Source organism: Anguilla rostrata, chromosome 9 (assembly GCF_018555375.3).
Source record: "Anguilla rostrata isolate EN2019 chromosome 9, ASM1855537v3, whole genome shotgun sequence".
Lineage (NCBI taxonomy): Eukaryota > Metazoa > Chordata > Actinopteri > Anguilliformes > Anguillidae > Anguilla > Anguilla rostrata.
In genome coordinates, this window is record NC_057941.1 from 13,420,731 (window position 1) to 13,446,788 (window position 26,058).

The 26,058-nt window shown below is 42.2% G+C and overlaps 1 protein-coding gene across 1 annotated transcript; it reads left to right on the forward strand.

Moving 5' to 3' along the window:
• Positions 1-1,251: 1,251 nt before the first annotated feature.
• On the forward strand, positions 1,252-14,040 carry LOC135262991 (desmin-like). Its single transcript, XM_064350502.1, has 10 exons — positions 1,252-1,379; positions 1,949-2,090; positions 2,401-2,547; positions 3,245-3,364; positions 6,677-6,772; positions 7,717-7,845; positions 8,759-8,875; positions 10,778-10,888; positions 11,125-11,249; positions 12,299-14,040. The coding sequence occupies exons 1-10, from the start codon at positions 1,291-1,293 to the stop codon at positions 12,339-12,341; spliced, it is 1,119 nt and encodes a 372-aa protein (XP_064206572.1). The 5' UTR covers positions 1,252-1,290; the 3' UTR covers positions 12,342-14,040.
• Positions 14,041-26,058: the final 12,018 nt, after the last annotated feature.

Consider the following 26,058-nt stretch of genomic DNA (forward strand, 5'->3'; position numbering starts at 1 on the left):
TTATTTAATGGAAATAAAAAGATGTGCTCCTTAGGAAAAACACCAATTTCTTTTCCTGTGGTTTTTCTGCGTGCAGCCAACTTTCAGCTTCATTTTAACCCAGAAAGTTGTGTGGACAGGCATCAAGGAAGTGGTTTCGGCCAAGAACTCATGTTCTGTATGATAAAATTATTTTAGAAGCATGAAGTAGAACTACATGCTTTGTATGGACAATCTACTTTGAAAAGCATTTGCATACACATTTCATACAAATTTGAGAGCATGCTATTGCATCTTAGCCTTCGAAGAAGAGAACAAAATGGTGCCCAAGCAAGCTTTTGATATTTTCACAACATGATTTTAGGTGTTTGCTGGTATGTGCGTATTTAATTGCCGTAGCATATACAGGTGTGTCACATCCTACTTACTCCACAGGAAAAAATAAATAACCTTGATTATATATGGAGGTCTTTTGGCTTTACCTGTGTAGAATGGTCCAGTATTGAATCCCATTGGTGAGAAGGTTATTATTAAAAGTCACTAAGTTAAATTAATGTTTAGGTCGTCCTCAATTGTGAGTACCTGCTAGTGTTCTGTCGCTTGATTGCCTCTCCTTAGTCTTTGACTGCTTTTCATGATTTGAGTTAGGCCCCTTAGTTCCAGTGAAGGCAAATCTTAATGCTACAGCATATGGTCACATTCTAGATGATTCTGTGCTTCCCCAAAAGTTTGGGGAAGACCTTCTCCTGTTTCAGCATGACAATGCCCCCAGTCACACGGTGAGGTCCGCGTAGAAATTGTTTAGTTGAGAATGGTGTGGAAGAACTTGACTATCCGGCGCAGAACTATGACCTCAACCTCACCCAACACCTTTGGGATCACTTGAAAAGCCAACTGCAAACCTGGCCTAACTGCCCAATTAGTGCTCGACCTCAATGCTCCTGGCGCTGAGTGGAAGCAAATCCCTGCAGCAATGCTCTAACATCTAGTGTAAAGCCGTCCCAGAAGAGTGGAGGTCGATATAGCAGCAAAGGGTTGACCAACTTCATATTAATGCCCATAACTATGGATGTTATGTTGGATGTCAGGTGTCCACATACTTTTGGCCATGTACTGCACGTGTGTAGATGATGGCCTCTGCCTTGTGTCTGCACTCTGCGAAATCCCTGCCTGCTAGTGTCACACCTATTATGGGCTCAGTATGTGCTGGGTGAGAGATCTCTCACCTGTGTGTTAGATTCCACTCTCGCCTGTACATAAGCCCCTGTGCTGCCCCGGTGCCAGAGCCTGCTGCACAGTCACCCCGCCGCCATGCTGAGAGTATCGTCATACCGCCAGCTGTTTGAGGACGAACCGTGGGGCAGCCAACAGTCTGGAGGGCTGTACCTCTCCTCCGCGAGGTCAGTGTCCCCCTCTGGTTACTTGTGCAGTTCACAGTGGCATAAATGGGTGTGCTTGTCTTGGACTAGAGATGATACCTCAATAGTAAATGGGAAATTGCATGGCTGAGGCAAACGAAAGTGTCCAAAGGTGAGATCACTGTAGTTTGAACACCAGGAGGAAACCAACCACCTGTTGCCATGTAGAAAAGGAGAACGATCTTGGTATATTTTTCTTGTTTTGCTGTTTGTATAACTATAGAAGGGTGTGGACTTTTGTGTTATATTTAAATATTTTTCATTTGCACACAAAGTATAGCTTTATGCTTCAACATTTATTATCTGTATTTTCTGTAGTTGTTCAGTAGGTTACAATGATGGTTTTCAGTCACCGTGGAAGACCAACTGAATGCAACCACCATAGGTTGCCTTTCTTGGAAAAAAATGTCTGTGTAGAACGCCTATACCTTTATGGCATCTGAACCAGAAACATCAATGATATGCATGTTACAGATATTTCCAAACGTGACCAAGCTGTTCTGCTGCATTGTATTACATACACTTGTGCTCACTCGATGTCTGTTTAGCAGAGGTGGGACCACAGAGTTCCAATGGCAGGAGCCTGATTTTAAAGCAGCCCATGCTCTGAACAGAGAGAGCATGTCTCGATTTAAGAAGGAACGTGTCCTGATTGCTGAACTCAATGACCGACTGGCCCTGTTGATTGAAACGGTGAGGCCAAATGAGAGAGCGCTGAGAGAAATTTGAGTACAAAATAATTTTCAGGTATAGTGCACACGTGTATGTGAAAGTTGTGTATGTAAATGATAGTAAGGTCAGTGTAATAAGATAAGTCGTCTAACAGTATGAGGTGTCTCCAGAGTGTTACCAGTGCCATGAACGCCGTTGTCGTAGGCCCACGTGTCCGCTTGTGGGAATACATGCTTTGGCAGTCACCAGTGTAACACTCCAACCTGTAACATTCAGCTGCACTGTGGGCCTGTGTTGCGGGAAGTTGTGACTTGAGTCATCGTTCTGTTAGGCCCGTTGTCTGGAGGAAGACAATGAGTCTCTGGAGGCCCAGATCCTGGAGTTGGAGGAAAGATTGAGCAGCCAGGACACTGACAGCTCCACTGGGGTGCCTGAATGTGGCCTGGAGCTGGTGGTGGAGCGACTGCGCAGAGAGAAGGTGCTGCGCCAAAAAATGCACCCCGTCATTGAGATTATTGAGGCTCAAACTCAGCCTGCCTTGCTAGCACACTCCTGGTCCTTACAGTGTTTTGCTATAGTGAATTCCCTTATCTTAGTGGAAAACCAGGCAGAGCTGTCCTGTGTAAGCACCTGAGTGTTCCCTGCTTGGTCACTAGATGGCACTGCAACAGCGCACAGCTGCATTTCCTTGTTTCGAGAATATATTTTGAGCACCGATTGCTGTCCATAGTCAGCCTGCTGACACACGTCTCTGGGATGTGCTGACAGAGGCTGGTGGAGTGCCAAATGTGCCAAACAGCCAGCAGTCACCCGCTGTGAGACGTCTCGCACCACAGCTACAGGTGCCACTTAGGTTGCTTAGCAAGAGTTCACGCTGCCGTCCTCATGAATCTCCTTCCTAGGAGCCCAAATACTGAAATCTCATGTTCAGACATACCTTTTAGATGTTCTGAATGGAGCAGGTGGCATGTTGTGACATGTTATTTGTAAAATGCCCAGCGCACATAAAATTTGATTGATTGATTGATTGATGGATGGATGCATGCAGCCGCTCCCCTACTGAAAAATGATCCACAGGACTGGTAGAAATTCTATAGAGAATTCATTTAGGCTATGAGTATACTACAGAATATGTACCAGAGGGGTCTAGTGACTGTTGTCTCATTGCACTGTAGGAACAGATCCTGTGTGACGTCGCAAAGTTGAAGGGAGAGCTGGACCTTCTGCAGGCGGAGCATGCCGAGGCAGTCAAGCAGAGGTCACTGATCTACCTGGAGAGGGAGGACGTTGCCCTGGTAATGACACAGTGGCCCTTTCAGCTGATTATCTCCTTTTTTACCCTTCTGTTGAACCTTTGTTGTTTTTGTAAACGCTAGACACAACAATAGCTATCCTCTTCACTCCAGCCAAGGGAGGCCGTTTTCAGTAAACAAACAAGGATTAGTTTAGCTTAACACACTTTCCTTCAAGTAAGAAAAAAGCAATGAAGCATTACTCTGCCCAATTTGTATTTCCATTTTAATAATAAGCAGCAATAAAGGTGCAGAATATTTGCCCCACTAGGTGGCACTGTTGGTCCAGTACCTTTTGTACTGCATCAACATTTCCAGGTTTAGGCGGTTTCTTAGAGTAATAAAATGTTTCGGCAACACATCAACACGACTGCTAATCTCCCAATTCACTCACTCCTGCAGCCAGTTCTTGGATCTTGGCCACTAACCACAATAAACCTCAACTTGCCATCTCAAATACCAGATCGCAAGCAGCGTTTGGTTGCTTGTCTGTCACTAATTCAGAGGAAGCTTCTGATTGAACACTTGGACCACATATGGAGACAGTAGGATCAGCAGGTCTGAGGTGTGCCGTGTCGGCCCTCCACTGTGTTCAGTGACTGCCAGTGGTTGGTTTGGTTGAACAGCAGTCTTACGAAGACTCCCCAAAGTATGGGAATAGATGGCTGGAGACTCCACTGTCGCTTTTTTTACATTTCAAAATCCACAATAGGGAAGGCTTGTTCAAAACCTGTTAAGCTCTTTCCAAAGCATTTGGGAAAGACAGGATATTGGGGGGATTTCTTTAGAGTACAGAGACAGAGCTCAGACTGTCTCCAATTACCGGCTTGTGTTTGTGAAGAGATAACGGGAACAGACGGCCCAGGCTTCGTTCATCAGGGACACATATGTTCAGGAACCGCACGGGGCTTCTGAGCTCCCTGATCCTTCCAATACATTCAAATGCCAATGCAGAGAATCCAAAGTAATTTAAATCATCATCAATTAATTAGAAGCTTAAAAAGCTGGATGAGCTATAAGCTCTATCTGCACTAGAATGGATTGAAGAAAGAGGTATTTGTGCCTAGTTAGCCCCCCTCACCCCCCTGCAATAGGGGGTGGGGTGGGAAAGAATTGGGGGGGGGGGGGGGTTGGATGATGAGGGGGGTGCTCTCGCAGGATGCTTTCACGCCTAGATTGTTGACTGTTTGATTAAAATACAAGCTTGTTTCAGCAAGTTCGGAGCATGCATATTATCTGACACTAGGGTGTGGAAGGGTGGCCTTCAACCAGTCGGAACTGAACTCCATGGTGCGATTGTTGGAATGTTCGTTTGCCAACTGTGTGCAGTATGAATTCAAATATGTTTGAGTTCTACAGTGCTATGAAAAAGTATTTGCCTCCTTTCTGATTTCCTCTATTATTGTCACACTGAATGTTTCAGATCTCTAGACAAAATGTAATATTAGACAAAGGGAACGCAAGTAAACACAAAAATCATTTTTTCATTTATTTAATGAAAAACGTTATTAAACATTCATATCACCTATGTTAAAATGTAACTTCACACTTTATCTTAATAACTGGCTTGCACCACCAATTGCAACCAAACACTTCCTATAATTTGATATCCATCTTTTACATCACTATTTTAGCTCACTCTTGTTTGCAGAACTGCTTGAATTGGTGAGTGTTTGAGCATATACTGCTTGTTTCAGGTCCTGCCACAGCATCCAACTCTATTGGATTCAATTCAGGACTTTGACTAGGCCACTCCAAAAGTTTAATGTTGTTTCTTTTCAGCCTTTCAGATATGGACATGCATTTGTGTTTTGGATCATTGTCTTGCCGCATAACCCAATTTATGCTGAGCAAAATTCATGATTTCTTCAATGATGGCAAGCCATCCAGGTCCTGAGGTAGCAAAGCATACCCGCACCGTCCCACTACCACTGCCATGTTTGACTGTTGGCATGATGTTCTTACTGTGAAATGCTATATTTGCATTAAGCCAGATATAATGGGCCCCATGTCATCTAAAAAGTTCTACTTTTGACACTCTTGTGTCAATAGAGCATTATTTCAAAATGCTTGGCGATCATCCTGGTGCTTTTTTGCAAATTTGAGAGGAGCATTGATGTTTCTCTAGGTTAGCAGTGATTTCCATCTTGCTACTCTCCCATGAATCCCATTTTTTCCCCAGTCATGAACGCTGGCTTTAGCTGAGGCTTGAGAGGCCTGCAGGTCTTTGGATGTTCTTCTGGGATCTTTTGTGACTTGCTGGATGAGTTGTTGCTGCGCCCTTGGAGAAATATTGGCAGACGGGCCACTCCTGGGAAGATTCACCAGTATCCCAAGTGCTCTCCATTTGGAGATAATGTCTCTCACTGTGGTTTGGTGGAGTTACTAAACCTTAGAACTGGCTTTGTAACCCTTTCCAGACTAATATTTCAACACCTTTTTTTTCCATACCTCTTCAGAAAGTGGGTTATGATCAGGGCAGCATGTGCTTGTAGAAACTTTGTGCTGACTACTTCATTCTGAATCAGCTGAATCTACAGAAATCATCAATTGAATTTGGTTAATTGGTTGATTGAGTAACCAAGGGGACAATTACTTCTTCACATGGGTAACATGGGCGTTTAGTACCTTTTTTAATTAACTAAATGAAATTATTTTTAAAATGTGTTTTGTATTTCCTCTGTTTTTCTTTGTCTAATAATACATTTTGTCTAAAGATCTGAAACAATTCAGCGTGACAAATATGCAATAATAGAGAAAATCAGGAAGGGGCAAATACTTTTTCATGACACTGCAACTGCTTAGACAGGACACCAACAACTGTGGAGGACCCTGTTGAGAAGTGAAGCATTTACCTTTCTTCAGTGCTCTCATCCTCAGATATCACTCATGAATGATTTCCAAAAAGACAGATGTTTTCCACAGGCAATTTTTTCTTCATATTCATTTCTGTTGTAGTTCAATCATAAAAAAAAAAAAAAATTGCACACAGGAAATGCAAAATCCCAGCAGGTTGAGCGTCTATAGTCCACATGATGATGTGTCCTCCAGGAACTTCTGCTACTTCTGCAACAGGTGAAATAGAATAATGAAAATTTGAAAATGAAGAGCTTTAATCTGAAAATGAGTGAATATAGGCCCGTATGTCATTGACTAAACAAACAAATTTAAATTCGTCTGCAAAGGAATTAGACTAAATTTTTCCAATCATATCTTAAATTTGTTTGGCAGAGCACTGGGATGCAAGTCATACCAGAATGAACTGTGTGGAAGTGCCCTTAAGAGGGTGTTTTACTTTACCTTGCTCTCTGATAGGATGTTGATGTAGTGACCGCTGATTGCCTGGCCCTGAAGGACCAAGTGGCCATCTACGAAGAACAGCTGGCCATGATGCGGGTGGAGTATGAGTCGGTGAGATTTGTCAATCCCCTCCTGCCCATGCAGAAATGGTAAACAAAATCTGTTAAATTATGTTTCCATTGGCTGATGATGGTACAGTAGGAAAAACCTCTGATCAGAGGGAGAATAAATATTTGCTTTGTAGCTATTAGGCACAAGGTGCACTGATCGGCAGCTGCCTCACTTAAGAACCATTCATGTGACACTGTTTAAGAGAACGTCAACAGAGTGTCACAGATGGGCCCAGCATTGGTGCTGACCGGGCATCACCATGTGGTGCTGCAGGATCCTGTGGCTGTGATCCGCAGCAAAGCCAAATGCTGGAGAATGTAGATATGAGACAGCCAGCCAACGAACTGGGCAGAATACTGACAGGCAGCACTTTCCTCTCCTTACCATTATCTCTCTTTCTCTGTCTGTCTCTTTCTCTCCTTTCTTTCTTTCTTTCTTACTCTCTCTTTCTCTCTCTCGCCGTTCCCCCCCTGCTTCTCGCTTCATCACTTTATCTGTCTTTTCCTCCTTCTCGCTCGCTCTTCATCCTCCTTGCTGCTGACAGATGTTCACCTGATCAGAGAGCTGAGGGCATAAGTGCTACAGAGACGGGAGAAAGGAGCTGAGCTTTCAGTCAGACTGGGGTTTTCTTTAAAACTCACTTACACAGCATTTAGCACACTCCCTCTGAGACTTGAACAATAACTCAATATGTTGGACTGTATGGAATGAAACAGAAGTTCTCCTTGTTTTATTACCCATAATTATTTCTAGTATTTCCATACACTTCATATTCCCATAATAAATTTACTGAGGTATCATTTATGCCTATTATAGCAGACAAGCCGAGTGTTTGATTGCATGTGACTTTCTTAAGTCCCGTATTTTTGCATTATAAATCATTTGATAGGTATTGCGACTTGAAGACAAGCATGCGGGGCACTTAATGTTCATACTGTCCGCAGAGAGTTGAGAAAATTTCCGAACCTGCTGCTGCTGTTCCCATGGTAACCTTGGAGTTCTTCAGCCCTGATGTCACCCCTGCCATCTTGGACATCAAGGAATATTTCAGCCAGCTGGCTGAAAGCTTGCAGGTATTCGCACCACCAACAAGCCTTCAAACTGCTCCTACCATCAGCTTAGAGAGATTTTGTATGATAAGCTGTGGCCTAACAAACTGGCACAACACAGAATCAAGATCTGGTAGTCCTGGGTGTGCTGTACAGAGCACCTGCATAACTATCTATAATTATCTATTAATGTGTTAATGTATGGAAGCTGTGGGTTAGACTGTGGAGGCTGTGGGTTACTGGATTAGAGCGTGGAGCCTGTGGGTAAGAGCGTGGAGGCTGTTGATTAGTGGGTTTGACTTTGGAGGCTGTAGGTTTGTGGGCTAGAGTGTGGAGACTGTGAGTTAGTAGGTTAGAGTGTGGAAGCTCTGGGTTAGTGTGGAGGGTCTGGATTAGTGGGTTAGAGTGTCTAGGCTATGGGTTAGTGGGTCCAAACTGGGCAGAGCATCTTGAGATGTGGAGAGGAGAGCCCTTTGGCCCTGGCCCAAATCTACAGGGACCAACATCCTGCCTAACTTAGATTCTCCCTCCCTCCATCCATCTCCCTTCTTTCCATTCTTTGCTGTCTGCCAGCTGAATTTCAGTGCTGATGACTTGGTCTGGACTCAATTAGTTAACTTCAAGGCACAGTTGTTTCAGTCACAAGTGATTGCACATAGGGATTCAGCTGTAATTGTGACTACTGACCAACTTTGGCACACCTGGATACCCAAAAGCGATTCACTGTTTTTCCGGCTTGTTCCTCTGAAGCTTGTAATTGGGGTGAAATTAACAGTGGGTTATGGTTAATTTGAGAGGTCTGGATGGAGAAAGGGCAAGTTGATTGCACTTTACTTCCTTGTTTTCTCTGGGCAATTGCACAAGGGGGACGCAAGTGGTATCTTTCCCCCTAATGAGTGAAATTTTGTGTTCTTAGTTGAAAATTGTGCATCCTCAGTTTCAGTCTAAGGCAGTGGCCGGCATCGCTGTGGGCGAGCAGGGCGAGGGGGAGAAGGCCAAACTCTCCGGAACAGGAGTGACAGATGCGTCCAAGGTTGACGAGCTGAAGATGCAGGTGAGTAACCCTCCTACCCACACATGCTTGATCACTGTGGTGTCTCACAGACACGCATGTCCAACTACCAACTGGTGCTTTCCTGATATGTGTGAAAATCTGCTGCCTGGTACCTGCTTTAAAATGCCTCGACACATCTGTGAAGGTGCTGATTGGAGCTGTGAAGCTTAGGTACCCTGCTCCTGGCATTTTTTTGCAGACAAGATGGCAGCAAATCTGCTGTGAGGGGCAGCTTTAAACAGTTCGGTATTAGACATTACATTTTACATTACATTTATTTGGCAGACACTTTTATCCAAAGTGAAGCTTAACTTGAGAAAAGAAATGCTAATAGTAACCTGACAGGGCCACCAAATCTGGTTCAGAAAAGACAGTGAAAAAGATATTGAAAAAAAATTAGCAGTCTTACTGATAAACAGGTACAATATCTTGGCAAAAAAACAAAAAATGTTCTGTTTAAATGCTTCAGTGACCAAGTGACTGACAGAATTGTTTACACTGAGAGCTTTAACCAGCTGATGTGAAGGTTGGGTTTGTCTTTTTCCTCTGCTTTCTATTGACAATTAATGCCACATGGTACAAGCTTTGTCTTATCTTTCTGCAACTGAATATATCTCTTGGCTTCAAGAATCTTGCTTCAAAAATCATACTGAAATCAAATAATTAAGCCAGATGGAGAGAGAACACTGACCCCGTGGACTAGATGCTGCAACATTCTGAGTCTGAGACTATCATGAAGTCATTGAAAGACGCGTGTCATAAATCTTTAATTTGCCCGTGCTGTATGCACAGCTGAAAAAAATTATACGCAATGAATGTGATTACTGGTACATGAGTTATAACAAACGTGCTAGCCTTAGCTCTGAATGGACAGGGTTGTGCCCCTCTCTTTAGATAAGACATTACCCTTCAAATCGCAAGGATGTTCATGGACCCTTGTCCTCTTCTGTTGTAAGCCATACACATGGAGCCAAGATGGTGCTTTCATCTCCCCTAACTTCACCTCCCTCCCCCAAAACCCCCCTCCCCCCCCCCCCCCCCCCCCCACCTCTTGTGTCTGTGGTTTACTCTCAATCCCCAAGGAAACATTCCCTTGCAATGTATGTGAAAAAGCAGCTGTGGCCTGTGGGGTCTGCACAGCTCAGCACAGATGGGCCATTCAGAGCTTGTGTGTCTTTTTGGGGTGCGGGTAGAGGGACGTAGGAGGTGGGAGGTCAGGCTTATAGGGGCAACCGTGATGCGGCTCTCAGCACCCCGTTAATAACCATGGTCAGTGTGTTCTCTGATCCAGGAGAGGAAGAAACCAGCCCCTGAAATATCATTCATCTCTGACTGCACATTGTTTAAGTTGCCTGATTACTGTAATTATTCACAGCAATGGCTGTGCTGACGAAGGTCTCATGTGTTGTTTCTTGCAAGGTGACAATTAATATGATTTGACCTTTCTTCTGAATGTTTTGGGCTGTATGCAGTTACAAAATGCATCGAGATTGATAACAAGTATATTACTTTTAGACACAAGAAAATTAATTGTACCTGTTTTGCAAATCCCAAACGGAGTGATGCAGTGCACAAACACAGCGGTAATATGTCTTTTACATATGTGTTTGATCAAGCCATCTAGAAGTTACCTCATTATCCTTACCCTGGGGATGCTGCATTTGGCTCAATGTGTCTACCTGTCTGTCTGCATCAAAGAGGGACTGTAATGATTTTTATCCACTCAATGCTGAGGTTGAAACAAAGGCAAAGGTCTGCATGCAGTCTGCTTTCCTTCTTTGTTGAGTAATTGTGTGCTGACAGCGTATGCGTGCGTATTGTACAGTAGCAGACTTTTCTATGAGCGTAGACGTTATCAGTTCATATGTGCGTAATCGTGTCCATCTGTGTGCCTCTGTTCAGATTGCTGAGCTGCAGAAAGAGCTAGCAGACCTGGAGAGATACGGAGAGGAACTCGATGACAAAATCTTACAGAGGAGAGCTGCTTACCTGGAGGAGGTTGAGGAACTGGAGGTAAAGACACAGACAGACAGATGCACGCACACACACGTACATGTACTCGCATGCAGAAAAATCTATTTGATTGTTTGCTGTTTTAGAAGCAGTGTTTCTCGCAGGTTATTTTTTAGATTCTGCCAGATGCCGTTCTTGAATGTATTGCTCCACTGACGTTATCAGTTGGAAGACTGGAGTCAGTCTCTCCCTGGTGACCTTTGAATGTGCCTCACCCGCCCGGCTCTGATTGGCAGAGCTGCTTGGCTGAGCTGGAGGCTGCCCAGGCCCAGCTGGAGGCACAGATGAGGGATGAGTGCGGAGACTATCAGGACCTGCTGACTGAGAAGATGGCCCGGGATATGGAGATCGTCTACTACAGGTGAAGGCTCAGTGACACATAGATCTAGGGAAGCTTTCCAACTCATTTTTGTCATGATCTCGATCAGATCTGTAGGCTGTCTAGCGATTTGGTGACCGGGTGTGCTTTGGAAGCCAACGACATTTAAAGTTGGCAACTTCTCTACGGCAGAATTGGGGCCTCACCATTCTGACATCATTGTCTGCAAGAGGTTATCGTGCGGGCAATGTTTTCCTGCCAACAGGCATTCCTAAGGAGGGAAATTGGTTTCCTAGGTTTCCTGGTCATCAGGAAGTAGATTGCAAGGTGGTGATGCCAATTGTGATGTAATTTCCTTTGCTTTGAAGACACCTGTGCCATTCCTTGTTTAGAAAGTCAACCTTATATAAAAAGTGCCTTGTATAGTGAATGATGCATTGTAGCGTTTTAGGTCTCCACCTCTGACCCTCCTCGAACACGACTGACGAAGGCCTTCCTGTAGTTTCATGTGTCAGGAAGTGCATGTCTGAGCCGCAGTGCAACCTTTGCCCTCACTGGTCCACAACAATCCGCAAGCAGAATCAGTTCCTGTGAACACATTGTGTCCTCTAGACAGAGCATATCAAGCGACCTGCTTTCATGTCTTAACCCCAGTTTAAAACTGATGGTCAATGACAATGAAAAAACAGGTTGGAAGTAATCGGCATTATTTTAAAATCACAGGCACATTGTCTTCTTTGATTAAAACTGCAAATAAGAGATGAGGTCTGGGTCCTTTTCATTCAATTTTGTTCACAAAATCTGTCTGAACATCATACCCTAATGACACTATTATGAGTGTCATTTGCCAGTAGAATTCATTAAGGAGGCCACCAGAGTATTTTTAAACAGATGCTCATTGATTGCGGTCCCCAGTGGCCGTTCCTCAACCTAGATTATGAAACTAAGAAATGAATACATGCGTGATGCCCTAGTGATTGCACTGTCTTGTTAGAATGACAAGGGGGATTCAGTGGAGAGTCAGGAACGCATTAGAAACTGATATTGCATCACAATACTAAGATGTGTCTTCCTTTAATGCTGTCACTCAGGGGATTGGTCGAAGTGGAAGAAGAGCGGTTGCACTTTCTGTAGCGGGAGATGAGGTCAGCTGCAGCAGGAGGAGAACGTATGTGAGTAACTAACACACTCCCTAGAGCAACCTTGGTAAAAAGCCAATCACCATGCAGTGCAACAGCCTGGCCACGCGTGTTAATGCGTGGGTCGCTTTGACATATTCGCACAAATTCTTCTTCACCGGGCCTTTGATAAATGGTCATGGGCCTTCTGAGCCGTGCTTGACTACAAAAGAGACAGCGTGTGAGGTGGAGTTCAGAGTGGAGACCTGTGTGGGAGGCCCTGGAGAAGATCACGGCTCTTCCTCAGTGCTTGGAGCTTGCCCCAGTCCATCCCTCCCTGGCCCGTGGCAGTCACCGAGTCCTGCTTGCGTGCTCAACTGCCTCCTGAGTGAAGAGTGACACTAATTAGCCCCCCCAGGGGCTGCACCACTTAACCTCTCCTCTGTCTCTTGAGTTTATGCACGGCTTCCATGCTGAGATAAGGCGCCTCAAGCTTAAGGGTCTCGACCCATTCTTCCTCATCAGCTTGATTTACTCTCCATTGGTCTGCTTCTCAGGCCCACACCTACCTGCTCGTCACATCTATCACGTATGTCTGGAGATGCTCCGTATGTGCCATCCTTTTACATGGTTTCTGTACATACCCTGTACATGCATTTCTCTTAATACCTGTGACACATAATGTACATCTTCACAACCAAAGATGTAGCTTCATTATGTAGAGTATGTGAAATGTGTGCCTTCATTTTCAAGTGATTGTTTTCCCGTTGTGTTGTTTTTTCTTTTGTTTCACAAAGACATGTAGTTGTGTTTATCCCACTGCCACCAAATCAACCAAACAGAATGTGTATTACAGTAGCACTCGATCAAATAAACCTGCCGTATGGAGCCTAGCCCAGTATGAACAGCTCAGTGCACATGGGGGTAATTTTGCTTAGCTCCTGTGCCCATTCACAACAAATTGTAACCTTCACAAATGAGTGCAGTACGAGTTTATAGTGGAAGTATTTTTGACTGTGTGGCGAAGATGACAAAGTCCTCATTAATTGAGCAGATAAGATAATTCACAATGAGTCGAATGTGCTTTGGAACTGTGGCGTCCAATCATCCCTAGTGCACTAGATGATTTGATCCACTCAGCTTAAAGCATTGCCTACTGCGGGCCAGACCACCCCGTCCCTCCACTTTAGACAACCCCCAGGGGCTGATAAGCAGGCATGACTCCTGTTGCACCCAAGGGAAAAGTAAGGATTTTACATGAGGGTGTGGGGGAGACCATGACCTCAGGGGTCAGGTCCAGGTCTTTGGCGGGATTTAGGTTTCAGGAGTCAAGCCAAAACTCTTCCATCTCAGCCTCACAGGGGAACAAAGACAGCTGGGAAACCGAGAAAACCAATCATTTTGTTTGTTTATTTGTTGGCCAGTTGGCTTCTGGGCAAATTCTAAGCAGCAGAACAATTAGCATTTATGACCACATGAATTACGCTGCATGGAAGCCAACTGCATTCATAAAGGAATCAATTTAGTAGACTAAACATTTTGTGAAACCCAACTAAACATGCGCATAAATATTCCTGTTGAGGGGGCGTATATTTGTGGTGAGCAGTTAAAGCTTTCTCACTGCTGATTCAATTGCTGTGCTAAAGATTGGCAAAATGATAGGTGGAATCATGAATAAAGAGCTTAAGCATGTTAACAGTGCTGTTTGCAATGGAGTGGTGTTAGCCCGTGTTTTTTTTCTGCAACTTCTCATAAGGGTTTCAGGCTAATGGTTGTTAACCCCAAGGGTAGGCCAGTGACTGAAAGGCTTGTTGCCTGGTCATTCTTGACTTGTCTAGCAGTCATCAAGACATCAAGAGTTACAGGTCATCGGTCAGTGCTTAGGGTGGCCTTTTAATCTTTGGCCTTGGTATTCAAAGGGGCGGGTGGAAGGGGGGTGGGGGTGGGTTGGCCTTCAGAATGAAAGAATCCAAATCCCAAGCATCAGCAAAAACAATTTAAAATGTATTTTTTTCAATCTGTTGTCAGAGCTGCAACACCTAGTTGTCATTATACACAAAATGGGAGGTATGAAACCTCACATTTTCTTTTGCATTCCATTGCTTTGCTTTTTTGCAATGCGCAAGACACGTCTTATATACTGGCAGTGCATTTAAGTGGACTCGCTGCGGCTGAGCTTATTTACATAACCAGTCTTAGTAAATACCCATTAATTTGAAAACATGCAGCTCCAAATAATTGTGTGGCCCTGACAATAATTTGCGGCATGCTTAGTAAATCTGGCCCTAAGTGTTTTAGCCTGGAGTTTTCCTTTAACACTCAATCACAGAGTGGAACAGAGATCTGTGATTATTCGGGTCATGTAGACTGGTAAATGTTAAAATTATTTGTCTGTGTGTTTATTAAAGATCTTAAATCTTACTGAAAAAACCATGTAAACATGCTGAAATTTCACGAGGAAGGATTCTGGGATTTTCTGCAACAAAGCCCTTGGAGACAGTAAGCGTGATCTGTTTTTCAAAATTTGAAAACTTCTGTGGAGAACTTTTATAAAAGAGAGAACCCAGATACTAATTAGGTGCAGACCAACAGTGAATAAACATTCAAACTTTACTTTAATTTAAATTAAGGCGTAAAGAGTGGGTAATCATCCTTTTTAATAAATATTTAGAGACAACATGAGGCTGTAAAATTATGCTTATTTTTAATTGTGTAAATGTAATATCTGTTTTTAAAGCTAATGGTTTTCACATTTGATGCATTGTGCCCTGACAGAGCTAAAAGCTTTGGTAATGTAAATTGGCAGCCCCCAGAAAATCACTAAAAACCACTAATAGACGTACAGCACAAGGAAAATAAGTAAACAGGTCTGTCCTCAAACCCCCCTCTGATTTTATTTGTCCCTAAACGGACAAAACGTGCAGTTTCACAGGGGGAGTATGCAATCTTTACTGAGTGACAGCACCGAAGAGCTCTGGAAGAGTGCCTTTCAAGACCAACCGTCAGTTGCCGCAGTATAAATGTTGTCGAGTTTACGGCTGGGGTCACGGTCCCCGACAGCTTGTATGACTCACCTACTGACAGGTACTCCAAGACCCTTATGGCAACCAAAGTCACTGGGTAAATAAACAGTCGGCTCTGTTCAATAACATTAGTGGAAGTGTTTCAGAGAGGGGTTATTTTTTTACCGTGTCCACGCTGCCCTGGCTGAAAGCCGGGGATTGAGCCACCGTTTATACAGCAACGAAGAAGAAAAGAATAGTAAAAATATACAAAGTGGAGAGGCAATTGAGAAAGTATTTCCTTCATGAGAGCAGAACACCTAATAAATGAGGGGGGTCTCCCTTGAGGGATGAGGGTGGAGGGACCACGGGCATCACACTTTGAAGGGGCCGTAGACTCCCCTCCGCGTAGGCTGTGTGCACCCCCCCCCCCCCACACACACACACCCAAGGCCACATAGAATATTTGAATTAATAGTTGTAGTATACCATTAAAAAGTCATGTAGACAATAATCGTGATCAGCATGAAATCTCTGTACATTGACAGAAAGATCTCTTTTACCTAGCTGGATTCAGTAAGAGGCCATTTTCAGCAATGTGATCATCATCAACACCACCAACAGCACCACCGCATTGAGATAAATAGAGCAAGTGCATTAAAGTCTTTGTGTCCTCCCCGTATTCTCCAGCACCATGTGTGACAGAAGTGCTACCCTTTCACTGGATTGGATATGACTCTTCCAGTCTGGTACATAAAACTATACAAAGTAAAAAGTATCTAACAGCAGTTAGGGTCCCAGAATGAATTAGTCCTACATTTCAAAGATGTAGATTGGTGCAAAAAAGGTTTTTGACTACCAGAACGTTAAGTTGGGTAACCAAAACACATTAGTAACTGTATTAAAATGTAATTAACATGTCTCCTACAAGATTTTTCATGAATAATGATCACCATCAGGGGATGTTGCCTGTTAGTCTGTATACAACATGCCTGGAACTTATTTTAGATTATTACTTCAGAACCTTGTCATGACGTTATAGCCAATTTGTGCAGGAACATTATCATTAGACTCGATTAGGAAACCTTTTCTAAAAGCTTAGGATTAATTGTACGGTTTTCATTTTTATTGATTTTAAAAACCCTACCCTGGTTATTCATTCATGTTTCATTGTCTGGTCCTTGCGCTGTTCATTCTGAAATTCCAGCTCTGCAGATCCTCCTCGTCTGCAAGCAGATGAGTCAGTCACGCTGACTAATTTCGCGGGGTGTTGCAGACGTCATAAAAGTTGCATGGCGTGGGTTTTCCACGGTGTTAACATAAAATGTTCCACACTGTTATCTTTGTTACCCAAAGAATTTCCCCACAATTCCTGTCATTCAGCCAGACTTAGTCTCAACAAATGGGTCTGGTTTCCCTCAGCATTGATGTGGCCTGCAGGTAACCAGGATGCTCAGGATTTTGTTTACATGTGAACAGAAAACTGTGCTCTCATTACCTGAAGAGAGGTTAAAGTTGGCTGGGGTGGTGTTGCGAATATACTGTCTCGACTTAATCTCTGAGATGAGACCAACAGACAGAAGCTACAACAACAGAGCTGATGACTTTATCTGTGTAGCATATTGCCGGGTATGCAAAAAAGTTCAATTTCTGGATCAAAGAGAGATTACATTGTAATAGTAGAAAGATTATCTGCTATGCTTTGGATCATTGTTGTGTTTTTAATGCTCAGGTTTTAATCATTAATGTACTTTTCACTAAGTAGTCAACTGACATATCTAATTGTAGCTTACAATTTATTTGAACACTTCAAGGAAAATGTAAGAAAATGTCTAGACATCCTTAGTGCACATCAAATCATTGCCCCTTTCAGTGAAATGCTTTCACTGAGTTGTATTTTTTTAAATTAATCCACCTAGGAGCCTGTCCTATCCTTTCTGTCATTAAAAATGTTTAGTTTCCTTAAATGCCTGATAAGTGGGCAAGGTGTGTGTAGTTCGTTGGCAGTAAAGCTTTGCGGAGCCCACTCTGGCCCTGGTAGCCTTGTCCTATGAAAGGTCACTAGTGGAGTTGTCAGCCTTGTGTTATTGTACAGCTCAGATTGCAGACAAAACAGCGCTTAGCCAAACCCTAACAACATCTGCTGCTAATTTAGGGGACATTCCAGCACTCAGTGCTGTTTAAGATTCGGAAGGCTGGGAATCTGCAGGCGGTGCGTGCGTGTGTGTGTGTGCGTGTGTGTGTGTGTGTGCCCTCCTGGGAGAAATGGTGTAGAATGCAGTCCTGACACAGTGCCACACAGGAAGTTTACATGATAGTCCCTCAAATCAAAAAGCATTTAATCATAAAGAAAGGCCAGCCAGGACTTACTCGGTAGTTACCTGGGATGAAGACAAATGTGTGCAAGAACATTTAAGGGGGGATACTGATCTCTTAATGTGTTCTGCATTGTAATTTCAAAAAGGACAGACCCAACCTGCTGTTTTAATACACATTTTACCACTGTGTTTTTCCTAGTTATGTCGAACCTATTCACTTTTATTTGTGATTTTCATTTTTTTTTAAAACATTGCTCTGCTTAAATAAAAAATCATGGAAAAATGACCAGTACTTTCACCCCAACATAAGAAGTTGATGCCAAAGGTGACATAATATATTATAAAGCTACATGGTTTTCAGTTGCTTTTGATCAAGAGCTTGTAGAATGGTTCAAGCATAAGTTACAAGCACAAGCTTGTTAAGACTTGCATCCTGGTGGTTTTCAGCTGCTGTAGCAAGAGATCTCCATGCACAAATACATACATACTATGAATGGTGATTTTTATTTATTTCATAGATTGAGTGATCACATAATTTGCTTGATGTCAAATCATTTGCTCTCAAGGGGAAGAATCTTATTCTTACAATGCATCATGGCTGGGTGTGCAACTGGTTGTATAGAAAATGCATGCTGGCTTAATAATGCACACCAATACCAAAGTATTTCCATCATAAGAAAGTATTCATGCTTTACCTGGTATGTTAATAAACACAGTCACTGTATCAGATATGATACTATACATATAATTTTATTCCTAATCTAAATGTTGCCTACAATGGCTTGGCTGAATATTCAATTCTGATTGGCTTGGGCATGTGCATCATTATTTTTCCATATATGCCCGGCAATCACCGTTATTAATGCACATTGGTATTACTCGATAAATAAAGTGAAAATTTACAAGAGCTAGCAAGCCAACAGTTACAATATCATGCTTGCAATAGTTTCAGCATCAGCTTGATGTCCATAAATGACTGTGGAGATACAGTTATAGCTTGACTACATTTATGGTTTAGCCCCTGTTTTGAATATGGTTCAACAGTTGTTTGGCTAGCCAGAGGGCCCTGCCCTAGTCTAATAAAAAAATAAAAAGGGTATTTTATATTATTGTTTATATTATTCTTTTTTTAATACATTAACAAAATTGTCATTGCATCTGTATAAAAAAATATAAGGTTTATCATAAGCACAACTTATTATGCGAAATGGTCTGTAGCCCACAGCACATGCATGTCTATAGTTGAAGTGTTGCTGACAAATGGAGCTTTCACTGGAAAAAAATAATCATAATCTGTATAATAGTTCTGACAATTAGCAGTTGCAATCTCAGCAAACAAGTTTCAGTTAAATTTGCAAATCATTGCTTTAATTACTTGCTCTCTAATTAAAATTTAGAATAGGATGGCACTTAGATAGTTAGTGTCAAATCCATGTTGCATCTGGAGATTTCTATAAAATAAATAAATAATTAAATAAATAAATATATCCTCAGCAGCAGCTAAATTACTTTTTGTTCCAAAAGACAAAAACAAATATTTCATTTCACAGGTTCTGAATATTATTTAAGCTGCCTTTTTCAAAACCAGAATTTAGAAAATAGTATTAATACGTTTCGGGGCAATATTTTTGTTATATTAATAAGAAATATATAGATAGTAGTTTGTACTGTTCGAGTGGTAATTCATACATGTATGACTAAGAGCTATATTGGTTTCCCTAATGATGTCATCAATCACACCTGTGTGAGGACAGTGTTGGATAATGGTACACTGGTATAATTCTGGCTGTCTCAACCTTAACAAAGAATTGTAATCTTTTTCACCATGGTACAGTTTTTTAAAGTTTTATTTCACTTCCATCTATCCCTGGTAGAGTGTATATGTTTTGAATGGAATTTGGGGACATTACTTCATAAAGCCCACATATAGCACAGACATTCACTGTCAGTTCCTTTCCATGACTTATGAAACGAACAAAACATCTACATCTTACCTAATGAATGGCCTGTCAAATCACGTTAAAAACAACAAGAGGGTATACAGAGAATGGGAACTGTAGATGGGGACAGGGCAGGGTGTTAGTGTTATATTATGATAGACAATTCTTGTAAAACATCCAAAAATCACCCTATATTTTGGCGGTAGATTATTACTTTGTAACAATGAGAGTGTGTAGAAAAGGTACCAAAGTTACTAATATTTAGTTGTGCAGTCCTATGACAGCATTCTGGATTTACAGTTATAGACTATATTATAATATATTTAGGAACCTTTATAAAATTAGAAATTAAACCAGCTGTGAAATTTGACAGGGGAAAAATTGGTTATCTTCAGTCACAGGTAGTAAAAAAGTATTCTTTGTGTGCAGTGACTCTTGCAGTGAAAACCTCTAGCTAAGGATTTATCATGTTCTCTGGTAAAAAAAAAAACTTCCATGATCCATTTATCTTTTTCATTAACTCCCATTTCCTCTTGTCATTTTCACACAATACATTTTATCACTATTCCCATAACTCTGTAATAATATTCTGTGTAAAAATGTATGATGACAGGATTCGGTTGTGTTCTGTGGAGTCACAACACCCAGGTTAATGTTGAATTTGGATCTGCACTAGAAGATCACACAAAATAAACCTACTGTTCTTTTTTGTTCAAACTGAATGATTTAGAGCACTGTCTTTGCTTAGAATCTAGTTCTACCTACAACCCCCCTCCCTTCCTCCTTAGGAGTCACACTTGCAGATGTTAGACCAGGATAGGGTTCATTGTTCTCAGCTAGAAATAGCTGTACAAAATAAGTAATTGTACCTTACTGAACCCGTGTTCAGCAGTTGTCTACGATCATGAAAATGCACTTCTTGTACGTCGCTTTGGATAAAAGCGTCTGCCAAATGAATGTAATGTAATGTAATGTAATGAGTCACACTTGATTTATTAGTTTAAAACCATAAGTCAGTCATGAAAGCTTCTTTTTTAATTATTAACAGTTAGCAAACAATGAGATTAACTCTGCTTTGAAGAACCGACATGTATTTCACAACAGTTAGTGTGTATCATGGTAGTGAATAGCTATAATAAATTCACACAGAAGACTTACCTTTGTCCATTACCATTACCGTTTTACTGTGCTGGTAGGGCTATACAAATGTATCTTAACATGAACTATTTCTGCAGTACACTTCAGAAGTATACATTGCGGGTCACCTTGCTTATTACTGGTGGCACAACACAAAAAGGTATCGTGCAGGTGCAAGGTATCAGTACTACATGTTAAACATCTGCATTGCACTGGTGTTGAGAGTACAGGACTGTGTTGCCTGGTCTTAGGCTGCAACATCTCTATGCACTACCATGGAACATGACCTGCAACCTGTCCTTTTAGAGAATGGTGAACTGATAACATAAAAACATGGATATTTCTTGTTTGTTATTATTTACATGAAAAGACTTACAAACTTCTTGGGATACTGTAAGTCATCTTTGAAATTTTAACATTCAACAGACAGATTTTATAAAATTTTGATTAATGTGGGCTTCAAAAGAAAGGGTGGGATCAAAAATGACACTTAGGTTCAGGGGCTGATGTGTGACTGTAGGTACTTGGGGCAGCTTGCCTGCTAGGGGTTTCTGGAAGGCTGCATTATTTCGTGACTTTTGTCTTCAAAGGCAACTAAATAAAAAATGAAAATATTACCTGGTGAATCAATAAGAGAGAGTAGGGACCATGGTATCTGTTAGCTGCCTTCTTGACCACTTGGAAAACAGTATATTATAGCTCAAGGTGTATCACTTGATTATATAAAGGATAAGCAAATGTTTAAAAATAAAGAGCATCTGCCAAATTGAAAAGTATTAATAATTCTGACCTCTTGGTCCTAAAGCCAGGTGGATGCTGAGCATCAGGCCAGTTTCTGATAGGGAGGGTCTTTGATGTGCTTCCCTGCAGTCGCTGGGTCAGAGGAGCAGACGTGATTGAGACCCCCACCCCGCTTCATCCAACATGATCTTACGCTTCTCAGCTGGACTCTCTCAACTTCCACGGCCGGTCGATTAGCTGACGACAGATGCGGTGAACAAGAGGTACGCATGTGGCAGCCTCGCATGCCGTGTCCGGCTGAAGAAAGCCTCCGGCACTAGCTGACCGTCGTTTGCCGTGAGCTGCAGATTTTATCGCGCTACTCCATTTGCGGTGGCCCTGAACATCGGCGTGTTTACCGGACTGCAAATGAAGTGTGTGAAATGGAGCACTAACGTGCAGAAGCTCCGGCACCCAAGCCGCTGTTTTTTTCCTGCAGAGGTTGGCTTTGTTTTTAGAGAAGTGGCTTAATGTGCTTGGCCATTAGCTTGTTTGTTTTATCTTCTCTTTGCTTTGCTGTTTAAATCCTGCAATTGGGGCACAGTGTTGCGCCTGGGGAGAGTTCAAAGTGTCTGGGGTCAATGAGTCAGTCCTGAACTTTGGTAACCATAACTAAAGTTTTTCTGTTCACTAATATACTGTAACCATTAGTAGACGTCCTAGCAAACATCTGCAACATGTATCATCTTTCAACTTTTTTTTACACATGTTTATTGTAATAAACATTTGACAGACCAGAAATAGGAGCATTGCAAGGAAACCTGTTGTTGGCCTGTTCTGTGATACCAAACTTGATGGTCATACAAGAAAGTTCAGATAAATATTCTTCCAAGGTTGCATGACGTTTATGATGTATCAGATCTGTGATAAAATCATTGTAACTCATTGCCACAGGATGGTCCGACAATCTATTAAGATTCAAATAACTTTCAGTGGAGCAAAATACGGCATTGGATAACCATGTACATCCAAATTAGAGTCGTTGGCTTCATCTTCGAAATTGATAGTGTTGACATGCGTACTTGACATCTGAGATCAGTTTCATCTGCCGATTTACCTCACTTCACTGCCACTCTTATCGCTGTGCTTGTGTATGCCTGATAAGACTCTCTGTTTGCATGCGCTCTGATTGGCTGGGTTGTGGCCAACCTGGAGGCCCCACAGCACGCTTGCCCTGTGGCCTTGGCTCAGGTTCAGTTTACATTTAGCAGGAAGAGAGGGCCATTGGAACTGTGGGAATGCTCCTCTGTCGTCTCCCCGCATGCTCCACCTCAAATGGCCACAGCCTTTTCAGCTCATCTCTTTTCTACGCTCATATTTCACACCGAAAAAAAATCACCGAAACTTTCTCTCTGGAGGCAGTCTTAGTGAGTTGCCATGGAAAGAAAACAGAACTTGTTTAATAAACAATTCAATGAAAATCATTAGTGCACAGCAAAAACGTAATCACAGGTACATGCTTGTCGTTATAATATTCTGAATAATTTATTCAGAAAGAATGTAGATTTGTCCTCATAGAACTGCAGGGAAAGAAATGCAGATGGGTGTGGGGGGGGGGGGGGGGGGGGGAGTCTGGCCACTGTCTTAAATGCAATCAGTGTTTCTTGGATGCTGAAACGATTGGCCAGCAGCTGTTGGCACTGTCTAATCTCTGCTGTGCTAGGTGCAGAAATGTAGTTCTGATTATTTTTTCATCTTCCTTAAATGGGGGGAGTGGTGCCAAGGAAACTGGGCTTGCTTTGAGAGTGGCACCTCTATGTTGCTCAAATTGCTGCTTTAATAGATAAACGAGAGGGAGCCTTTTACATGAAGAGAAAGACAGTGCTCAGAGACTAGCCCATGTTCTCTCTCTCTCTCTCTGTCTTTGTCTCTCTCTCTCTCTCTCTCTCTCTCTCTCTCTGCCCCTCAATCATTCAATTCAATGCTTATTGGCATGACATGGCACTTGTGTGCAGCATGTATAACATCAACTAATACATAATGGTATAAAAAATATCAAAACGAAGGAGTAGTGCGGTGTGTGTGTCTGATATTGTGGTTGGTATATGATATTATGGTCTGCTTGTCGTGTGTGCTGTAGTCATGAGTGTCACACATCTCTCTCGGTGTATTCCTGGAACAGAAGGAGCCTGATGAATAGGCTGCTGGTGTCCATGAACATTTCTGAAGCCTAAAGGGTGCTGCTTTGGTGCTGATTTAAGAAGTCACCTTCAGAATTCATCATGGATTTCATTGAGGCATAATCTATGCTGGCAGATTAGTACTGTCTGCTCAACTCCCAAAACTGCAGCTCCAATTTGTAACTTGTGACAAGTAACTCAGTTGGGTAAGTTAATTTTAGTGATTGCAGAACTGACCAAACTTTTTTGAGAAGAAAAAAAATTCTTGCTTGTTAGTTAAAGTTAAGAACAAATGATGTCTGAATCCAAACTCCAGTTTGATTCTAAAGTGCATGTATACGAAATGGTCTCTTTAAGAAATCTTAAAATATTACTCCTCCTCACCCCCTTGACCTCAGTGGCCATCTGACAGTGATTTTCTTATTGTGTGCAATTCCTTGATGGCTCCCATCCTCAGAGACCATTGGCCCTGATTGTTGGCCAATTGTGGGGCTCCAGTCCTGAGCTGACAGCAATTATAGGTCACCATGTGTCTCAGCAACATTGTCTTCTTTGTAATTGCCTTCATGCTCACTCTTCCGGATATCTGTTGTTTTTTCTCCACTTCATGTTGTTGAAGGGTCCCCTGTGCTTGTGGGTTTTCAATATTATTGAGTCTGACATTTTGGCATATTTTTAAATGAATGTTTTCTTTGTCCTTTGTCCTAATATATATTATTTTGGATTTTGAACATTGATTATTTTTATCAGTTTCAAAAGTCCAAATGAAATTTGTGAAGTCTTTGCTGATGTGTTGTTTTTATACTTTTTTGCATTCACAAATGACCCAAAAATATCTTTTAACTATCTGTGATATTGTGGGAAAAAAAGAAAAAAAAACTGCCTGAGATTGGCTTGCTTTCCCTCTTGGCTAAACGCCAGGTTTTCAGTGGGTGGGGTTAGCTGGGTACAATGCACGTCACTAAAACACTATGACGGTGAACTCCTTTTGACTTGTATTATGTAAATGATGCTCTTGCCACTTTTGTGCAGGCTGGGTAACTTGGTAATGCCTAAGCATTGTTACTTCTCTGGACACAGAAAACCCAATGCGCCTTTTAGTTCTGAAAAATATGAAGAGACCCACAAGAAATGGGTTTAATTTCTGGAGGCCCACAAGCACTGCAATACTGTAATAACCCCAACAGTTAATGTCTGTAGTTAGGGTTAGGGTTAGGCGATTTTGTGAGGAGAACTTCACCAACTATCTACAAAAACAATGTGGCTTTGTTAAAAAGCTAGCAAGCTCAGGGATGGTGTAGTGCCTTCCCTCCCTTCACCTCCTTCCCAACTTTTGCAGCTAGTGACACTCCTAGTTATCACAGAACAGATACATGATGGATCGGTGAGTAGGCCTACCATTAATTAGAATTGTGAAATTGTGATTGTGGAAACAAAGCCTTCTTTATTTGAGTGCAATGTCTGGTGTTTGAGACTGCTGTTGACGTTACTACACATGAATGATCTGCAAGTTAACTATACGATGGTAAAGCGTAACTTATGTTGCTTTCTTTCGTGTTGTCTGACAGTCTAATGTTACTGGACTGGACAACCTGCTCTAACCTAGCGACGAAGAATGGTTTACATATGAAGTGTCTTACAGACGTGAATATTAATGAGCGCAGGATACATGCCCACCCTGAACAGGTCACAATAATCTAATCATGTTCATTGCAATTTAATCGATAAAATAGTGTAAAAAAAAAAACTTGAAAGAAATATTAAGAAAACAATCAATTGTCAATCAATTGTTCTAGGGAATATAGCCACAATTTGAATCACGTTTCAGGGACCTTTAATATTGTATCTTGGGGTGTTTTTTTCATGGTATAAATATAAAACGACCGACAAAACAACACACAGAGCAGAGTCAACTCACTTCCTGTAATTTCCCCACCAACAACCGCGTTCTTCGTTTCTCGTAAGCACTTGCTAAATATTGTAAACTCCATTGGGACAAAAGCATTCATTATTCTCCCTGGCGTGACAGGTTAAGGGAGATTAATTTCCCGCTTGAAAGATTAGTAGAATACCTTGAGGGCAGCGACTCGTGGCGCTGCGCGTCTGCGCTGCCCGGTCCGGTAGCGCCTCTCTGACCGCTTGGCGGCCCACAGGCCGCAGTGTGGAGAGGCTCTGCTCAGCCTCTGAGGAGCGCCCTCTTATCCGCCCTAACAAGATAATAACGCTCGAAGCCCAGTCTGATTAGTGGCAAATTGTTCCTTCAAATGTTTTCACTTTTAACCAAAGTGACCTTGAATGGAATCCATCAGCGCGCTTCTAAAAAAAAAAACAAAAAAAACCCCGGATGTTTCCTAGCAAACTATCGGGCAGAGATCTCTCCTTTGCCGTCCTCTCTCCTGTCACACTTTCTAAGCCAGTCTCATCGGGGCCCCCTGT

Bases quoted from the DNA above. Each gene is read 5' to 3' on its own strand.
- LOC135262991 (XM_064350502.1), top strand. From the start codon at position 1,291: ATGCTGAGAGTATCGTCATACCGCCAGCTGTTTGAGGACGAACCGTGG. The intron at 3,365-6,676 runs GTAATGACACAG...GCTCTCTGATAG, and splicing joins AGAGGGAGGACGTTGCCCTG to GATGTTGATGTAGTGACCGC. The intron at 7,846-8,758 runs GTATTCGCACCA...GTGCATCCTCAG, and splicing joins AGCTGGCTGAAAGCTTGCAG to TTTCAGTCTAAGGCAGTGGC.